Raw genomic sequence first — 8,502 nt, 5'->3', positions numbered from 1 at the left:
ATCTAAAAGCTGCAGGACACTGGCCCACTGGAATTGTGGATCACTGGTACACATGCCCAAAGGTTACCATGCCTTTAAATCAATGGTTTCAACCTCCAGTTCATGAGGGCTGGTGTCCTGCAGCTTTTAGATGTGACTTTGCTTCAACACATCTGACTCAAATATGAGCTCATCAGCAGCGCTCTGCAGCAGTTTACCCATTTAATTCAGGTGTGTAAGGCAAGTAACACATCTGAATGTTGGAGAACACTGGCCAGGAATAGTTTGAGTTTGAGACCACTGCTTTAAACTATTTTTTAAAAGTCCAGATCCGGTGATAGCTTTGAAAGCTTTTCTCACAACAATTTAGTTAAGCAGAGGCTAAGGTTATGTAACGTGGACCCTCCAGGTTACCCGACTGCATCAAAGAGATAATTTTCCACTTTGATGCACAACTAAACTTCATCTCTCTAGCTTTTCCTTTTCCACCTGTTCCCTTCTCCCACAACAGAGAACAATATCATCTGCAAACATCATTGTCCAAGGTCATTTTGGTCTGTTGCATTTCTATCTGTCGACCTGTACATCACCACAGCAAAATGTTGGAAGATAAAAGAGGAGATTTTTGTAAAGAATAAATATTACGTTAAAACACCACACAGAGATTTGAAACTCTCACATGTCGTACCGAGGTCCTGCAACGTTGATTCTGTGCTTCCTTTTAGGTGACTTGATCGTGAAGATGACTGTTAAGATAACCGTTAACATATCTTTAAAACTGCCAGAAAAACACAGTGCCTAATGCCAGTCATGTCATCAGGAATGTTTGTCAGCGTGTTTCATGACATCAAGAATAGTTTATTAAAATGTAAACAGTTTAGAATCCCTCATATATACCCCTGTTTATATTTCATTCTTTGAGACACCAAGAATGTTCTGATGGGTTGCATAATTCTTGCATAAGGGTCATGCACAAATAAAACGACTCCCCGGTAGACTGGACAAAACCTGAGGTTATACTGAGTTGTTTTTTGGTAATAAAGTAACAGAAAGAGAGTTCAGTGCATGCTCAACAGTTGGTGTCCAATCCCGAGAAACGTTTAATGGAAACATTTTAATTAAACAAGAAGGGGTTCAGAGCAGATTTTTTATGCATTCCCACCATTTACACCTTGAACTTGTCTGTCACAACTACAGCACACCTCACCACTGTATTACACGTCTCTCATGTCTGGTGTCCTGCACCACTCAAGCTACTCCAACCTTGCTCATACAATACCACAAACTCATCTCTTGGTATTTTGTCGTATGCTTTCTCTAGATCTACAAAAACACAACGCAATTCCCTCTGACTCTCCCTGTACTTCTCCATCAGCATCCTCAAAACCAATACTGTAACTGTACTACTTATTTCTTGGCATGAAACCATACTGCTACACACTGCTATACACAGATGCTCACATCTGACCTTAGTCTATCTTCCACTACTCTTTCCCATAACTTTATTGTATGACTCATCAACTTTATTCCTCTGTAGTTGCTGCAACTCCTCCTTTCCTCAGGCATCTTCTCGCTCTCTCAGATCGCAGTGAACAGCCTAGTCAAAAACTCTACTACTGTGTCTCCTTGACACTTCCATACCTCCACAAGAATATCCTCCAGATCAACTGGCACTCTTCATCCTTTTCAATGCCCTCCTTACGTCATCCTTACTAATCTCTGCTATTTCCTGATTCACAATGGTTGCTTCTTCTGCACTTTGTTCCCTCTCATTATCATTCATCAGCACTTCAAAATACTCCTTCCAACTTCTTATCCTGCTTAATGCACCTGTCAGTCAACCCAGTCTCAGAAAAAACATGAAATATCCACCATGGTCAACAGGGGGAAACGTAGTAATGTCCTAAGTTTTATTTGGCCTATTCATTAATATTGGTTTGCAGCCAGGTCACATGACCATCAAATTTCCCCCGGCGAAATAAAGAACATGCCTGGCGTTCCCCGTGAAAAAGTATACATTTAAGCAAAACAACTGCGTTTATATACATTTTGATCAGTCCTCCAACACATTCCAAAGAGATTATTTCAATAGTCTCGTCATGATTCAGGTGACCAAGTACTCCACTCACACCAAGCAACAGCTTCTAACAACCCAGGACAGTGACGAGTCATTAAAAACAGTAGCGCACAGCTTTAGGTGTTGAAATGCTTTCAGAAAGAACTGAACGAAAGTCCGGTGAGCCTCTTTGTTGTTTGACTGTGTAAGGATATCCTTGGATCAGTGGTGGAGACAGCCTGACTGGGAGCCACAGGGCACACTTAGATAGCACTAACACAAAGATTGGCACATATCTGTCAGATAGCACCCTGGTGGTGACACATTTTCCCTACTGATGACACAGTCAGGAAGCGTACAGCCCTTGCGTGGGTGTGTACCTAGATCTCTATATAATGTATATGTGATGAGCAGTCGGCGCGTCTTGCCGATCAAGAGCCCATCAGCGCTGATGACTTTGTAACCATTTCTCTGACCTTGTGGGAATTAAATAATAGAAATATACTTTACTGTTTCGAGAGTCTTACGTCTCCAGTATAGTTAAGTGGCGGTCGTCTGAAGGGTAAAACGGACCGGGACCACTGGGGTGTTTCACCGCCACCAGGGTGCGGTAGCTCTAACAAACTGGTGTTTCCACCCGGACCCAAAGGACGACGTACCAACTTCCGTTTTTTCGGTCAGGACGCCATTCCGGAAGAAAAATACAACGTGCGGCCGCACAAAAAAGGTAAGGAGATTTCATTCATCTCCTAGTGTCTTTTTCTTCCTGGAGGGCCGACTTTTTGTATTCCTAAGGGCAGAGAAAGGTTTGAGGATAATTGTTTGCAAACGTGTCGATGAGAATTTGGGATTTGCGTGCGGTCACAGAGGTGAGAGTCCGGGAATCCTTGGCCAGGGTTCCGAAAATACTGTGCACCTTGAGAATTTAGGGTTTAAAAGGTCCCCTTGTTAGGCACAGAGGAAAATACGTGTTCCTCTGTGTGTAGCATAAAAGCGGCCATTCTGACAGACACGCCTGTACGCGTGGCTTCTAAAACATCGTGTAGCCTAGAAAATGTGGGTTTAGATGCCCCCTTATTTTCCGCGAGGACGAACCTAAAAGTCGTTTTTGCGGTAATATAAAAGCAGCCTTTTTCGAAAAACGAGCGCGTACGACCTGGCTAATACACAATAGAATGAATGCGGTGGTTTGACGTTTTTGTTAAAACCCCGATTACAGACGAATATAGAAAGAGAAAAAGCCAGTGGACGCACACACAACCAGCAGGACCGGAGGTACGTACTGAGTTAACTAAAGATTGGCCAGAGAGTGTGAGTGTGTATGTGTGTGTGTGTGTGTGAGACATGTTACTATCTTTGAGCCGTGGAAGTGAAGGGTAGGGGCGCACCTGTTCAGGTGACCTTCTCATCCTGAGTACACTGGCTCATTGAGATTGCCGTGCAAAAACACTATAATAAGGCACATAGGAACATAATAAGTTTTGGTGTCTGAGGGATAAAAAAATAAGCTCTCATTGGACCGGGGACAGGACGCTGTCCCAGCAGGTTGGCCAAAACGTGTGATTGCTGGAATGGCTGAGGATTCAGTAGCAAATGAGCTCCAGGGGTGTTCTTTGAGAACACTGCTGGAGACAGGAAAAGGGAGCATAGTGGCAAGCTTCCCACACAAAGATGCTGAACATCATCTGAAACAATTTGAGGAGTGGTGCGAAAAGATGAGGGGCGACGGGGTTTTTGGTGACTTTGAGGGGCCCCCACCAGAAGCTCCGACGCGAACTCACTATTTAAATGTTTTAAAAAATAGGTTAGTCCAGGCACAAGAAAAAACTGCTGGTGCTAGTGTTTTTGCTCGAGAGAAATGTCAAAAAGAGGAAATCAAAATGTCAGACTTGATAAAACTAACTAAACTTTACTTCAGCGCATGCTTTTCAGGATACGACCAACAACAACAACAGGGCATACAACTACGGGGGGTGGAGGACCCACCGTCCTTCATGAAAAAGGGTGAAAGGATGTAGATATTTGCTTGTTTGTGTTGATACTTTCACCAGGTGGGTTGAAGCCACGCCCACCAAAACAGAATCTGCACGAGAGGTCATTAATTGGCTAATTAATGACCTGATCCCACGCTATGGTGTTCCACTTAGCATCCGTTCGGATAACGGAACACACTTCACCTCAGACTCCTTAAAACAAGTCGAGGAGTATTTTGGGATCAAGCAGAAGTTTGGGTCAGCATATCATCCGGCCTCACAGGGGCTTGTGGAGAGAACAAATCGCACAATCAAAGAGCAGTTGGCTAAAGTTTGTGCTGATACTGGGATGACATGGCTGACTGCGCTGCCATTGGTGATGTTCTCAATTAGATCATCACCCACTGATCGCATGGGGTTGTCTCCCCATGAACTTTTGACAGGAAGGACGATGCCCTGTCCTTTCACTTCCTCTCTCCAACAGGGCTGTGAACCCAGTTTGGAACTACAACAAGAGGAGCTAACGCATTATGTCCAACAGTTGCAGTCTGCTGTGAAGTTTTTGTCTCACAACACACAGGAAGCCCTGACTGGAGAACCAAAGGGAGAGACTCCGGAGCAGATTGCCCCTGGGGAGTGGATATACAGAAAAGTGTTCCACAGAACGTGGAAAGACCCCAGGTGGATTGGACCCTTTAAGGTGGTAAGCTCAACCACTTACAGTCTGAAGGTTTGGCTCGACGAAGCTGAAACCAAGGTAAGCAGATCTTGGCACAAATCACACTGCAGAAAGGGCACACCTTCCACAGAGAGGAACCTCAGAGAAATCAGAAAGCACCTGAGGGATATTGGAGAAAACATTGAGGAGTAAGAATGTTGCTGTGTTGCAGCAAAGTATCGGGGGGAGGACAGTCTAGTTTGATTTTATTTTTCTTTGTTTCTAGTTTAATCTATGCTGAACAAACTCATTTTGATACCACAACCTCCCGCATGAACGATTCTAGATCGTTTGTGCACAGGGCCAAGCGCGATGCGCCGGTCTGGAAAAGATCGTCGGATCCCTGCATCAAATATTACGGTGGCTTAGAGTTAAACTATACTCTGGGTAGCTCAGTAACTTTCCAATTCGATCTCTGTGACGTCATTGACTGTGGGGGGGGACCCTACAACTTGGAGGGGTTATGACGTTTACATGTGTCACTTCCTGTATGGCGCACCTGTTGGGGGCACATGGTGTCCCCGATGGAGTTATGTGGGCTGGAACACTGGCCCAGGGGGGTATGTAGCACCACAATCCGGTGACTTGAAAGAACTACAGGAAAAGAAAATTGGGCTGATGAGGGGGCAACTGACCACGACCTCCATGGGGGGGGAAGACATGGGGTTAAATTCATTGCTACTGAGTGTGACGGACCTTAGGAAGAACGTGTATTACTGCGGCAAACACCAGCTCAATAACTGTCAGAAACAGGGGGATAAAGGGTTTTACCTTATTTTGGGGGTGGAAGCCACAGGCGTAGATACTAAAGGGCTCATACGTTTTAATCTGTTGGGCTCACAACACCCTAACTATCAAGCTAAGGACCCAGTACAGACAGCCCGTGTGCGGGCTTTTGATAGCACTAAGATTTCATACTCACAACAGCTGCAATTAGCTACAGGGTACTCCCAGAAAAACACCTGGCTCCTGTTGATTCAGGACGCGGCGCACAAAGCCCAGAAGGGAAATTGCATTGTATGTGCACAGGCCAGACCAAATCTGATTCTTACTGAAACCGCTTTTGAATACACAACCAATGGTTCCAGCCCAGCGACAAATTCAAGTGATATCAACTGCCTACTTCAGGTTATGTCCAATGATAATCTGAACTCGAGATGTGCTGGATGGGATGCCATTTTTCCAGTGGCCCCGCAAAACACTACGCCTCCCATCTTCCAACCGACAATGTTAACGAAGGTGACCTGCTTTAATAATGGGAACGCTGCAGACGGGCACTTTAGTGTTGGTCGCCTGTCACCTAAATACTGTGTGATTACTTACGACCTGACAGGGGTTAGAACTGCTGGACAGTTACTGGTGAACAGGGCTGACGTGTGGTGGTATTGCGGTGGTGACACCTTGCGGGGTTGGCTGCCTGTGAATTGGAGGGGCCGATGTGCTTTAGTTTCCCTGCTGTCACCTATCCAGGTCGTGTCCGAAGCGGACTGGTCAGCATCCTTGGGGGATGTTACCCGTAACCATGTCAGGAGACGATCTGTAGATCTGTTTAAAGATTCACCTGTGTGGATTGATGCAATCGGGATCCCGCGTGGGGTGCCCGATGAGTATAAATTGGCCAATCAGGTTGCAGCGGGGTTTGAATCTATATTTATATGGATCACCCCAAACAAAAATGTTGATCGAATTAATTATATACATTATAATGTACAAAGGCTTTCGAACCTTACTCGAGATGGGTTTGAGGCAGTTCATGGACAGCTTTCTGCCACATCCTTAGTCGCCTATCAAAATAGATTGGCTTTGGACATGGTCCTGGCAAAGGTGGGAGGGGCGTGTAGTATAATCGGCGATGCATGTTGTTCTTTTATCCCAAATAACACAGCTCCTGATGGATCCCTAACAAAAGCAATAAGAGGCCTGCAGTCTTTGTCAAAGGAGCTAAACGCTGACTCTGGAATAGAAAACAAATTCACTGCGGTGATGGAAAAATGGTTTGGAAAGTGGGGAAGTTTTGTCGTGAGTATATTCTCTTCTTCAGTCATTGTTGTTGCAATGTTTGCTGTCTGTGCCTGCTGTTGTGGGCCGTGCCTACGGGCACTGTTTTTCAGGTGCGTGGACAAGGCTTTGGGAGCCCAAGCTGCGAGAGGGTGGGCCGCTCCTCTTGCCTACCAGATGTCGATGGTTCAGTCATCGGCTCCTTTGCACATAGGAGCCGATGAGGGGGAGACTGTGATCCGGCTTTTAAGCCCCACAGACAACGATGTCTGAACTAAGAGGGGAGAAAACCTTCTCTCCTAATATCCTTTATGCTTCGATTTTTTTTATTTTATTTTAAACAGTGGTCAACATGATTAAGAATAGAATCGGAACAGATACAGTGTGAAGTAAATGATTATGAATATTATGGGGGAGGACACACAAGGTGAAATGAAGCGAGTAACCGGATCTTCCTCTGTAGCATAAAGAAAATCAAAAAATTTTTAAAACCTAGAAATGTTAATGATTTTAAGTCAGAGCTGTAATTAGTGAGCAGAAAGAGGGTCAAACGCATTCAGACAAGAGGTTCTGGTCTGATCACATTGAGATAAGGACGCCACTAATTTGAAGGATTTTTTAAACAATTTATATATACAGAAAAATCACTTAAGTTATTTCCGCAAGGTCTAAATGTGTTATGCAAGAAAGGCATGGCTAAAGAATGATTTGTGTCCTCCCATATTAGAGCCATGCTTGAATGTCAAATTGTATACTGTGTATAACCATTCCTTCTCCAGAGGAGGACCACGCCTGGTTGGAAGACAGAAGGAGCATACAGAGGTGGAAAAGAGGACGACTGTTAGGGTCTACATTAACTGATTCACATGATGCTTAGTCAGATTTTAAAGCTGTGCTTAGGGGCAGTGTTTATTCTCTCTCTCTTTCCTTAATCAAGCACATATAGAATGATTTGGGCTAGCTCACTACACTACACTACACTACACTACGCAGAAGGTTACCGGAGAAATGGCGTTCCCACCCTTGGGGGGAGGGCAGGGATCCACGTGCTAGCCGGATGGAACCTCCTGATTACATATAGGTTTACGGGGTAACAAGGGGATGTGATTGTTCTTGCAGAGGGACAGCCTGCGGGCGGTTCTACCACTGATCCGGGTCCGGATGATCTTCCTTAATGATGTGTCATTTAGGCACATCATGGGGGGGTCTGTAAGGATATCCTTGGATCAGTGGTGGAGACAGCCTGACTGGGAGCCACAGGGCACACTTAGATAGCACTAACACAAAGATTGGCACATATCTGTCAGATAGCACCCTGGTGGTGACACATTTTCCCTACTGATGACACAGTCAGGAAGCGTACAGCCCTTGCGTGGGTGTGTACCTAGATCTCTATATAATGTATATGTGATGAGCAGTCGGCGCGTCTTGCCGATCAAGAGCCCATCAGCGCTGATGACTTTGTAACCATTTCTCTGACCTTGTGGGAATTAAATAATAGAAATATACTTTACTGTTTCGAGAGTCTTACGTCTCCAGTATAGTTAAGTGGCGGTCGTCTGAAGGGTAAAACGGACCGGGACCACTGGGGTGTTTCACCGCCACCAGGGTGCGGTAGCTCTAACAACTGAAACGTATTGAGGAGCTGCTGGTGAAGATTCTCAGTCATCATGGTCATGGTCATTCCAAAAAAAGTAAAATAACAAGTCCAGTTGCTTTGTTTTTTACTTTTTTTGGAATGTATTGAGGAGCTAAACTATGACCATACTATGTTTCCC

General features: G+C 45.0%; 1 protein-coding gene across 2 annotated transcripts; it reads left to right on the top strand.

The window, feature by feature from the left end:
- The first annotated feature begins 2,245 nt into the window (after positions 1-2,245).
- Positions 2,246-8,232, top strand: LOC118564119. Of its 2 annotated transcripts, XM_036140890.1 has the most exons (3): positions 2,246-2,762; positions 3,968-4,039; positions 4,589-8,232. In XM_036140890.1, exon 3 carries the CDS (start codon positions 5,201-5,203, stop codon positions 6,995-6,997), a length of 1,797 nt encoding a protein of 598 aa, XP_035996783.1. In that variant the 5' UTR covers positions 2,246-2,762; positions 3,968-4,039; positions 4,589-5,200; the 3' UTR covers positions 6,998-8,232. The 2 variants fall into 2 exon arrangements, with proteins under 2 accessions (XP_035996783.1, XP_035996782.1); XM_036140889.1 differs by lacking the exon at positions 2,246-2,762 and having other exon boundaries at positions 3,700-4,039.
- Positions 8,233-8,502: the final 270 nt, after the last annotated feature.

The sequence above is a fragment of the Fundulus heteroclitus genome, chromosome 9 (assembly GCF_011125445.2).
Source record: "Fundulus heteroclitus isolate FHET01 chromosome 9, MU-UCD_Fhet_4.1, whole genome shotgun sequence".
Classification (NCBI taxonomy): domain Eukaryota; kingdom Metazoa; phylum Chordata; class Actinopteri; order Cyprinodontiformes; family Fundulidae; genus Fundulus; species Fundulus heteroclitus.
The sequence above is the reverse complement of the archived record's forward strand: the minus strand, read 5'-3'. Positions and strand labels throughout refer to the sequence as shown.

What these genes read in the sequence shown, in the direction of transcription:
- LOC118564119 (XM_036140890.1), top strand. Translation starts at nt 5,201, where the DNA reads ATGTGTCACTTCCTGTATGGCGCACCTGTTGGGGGCACATGGTGTCCC.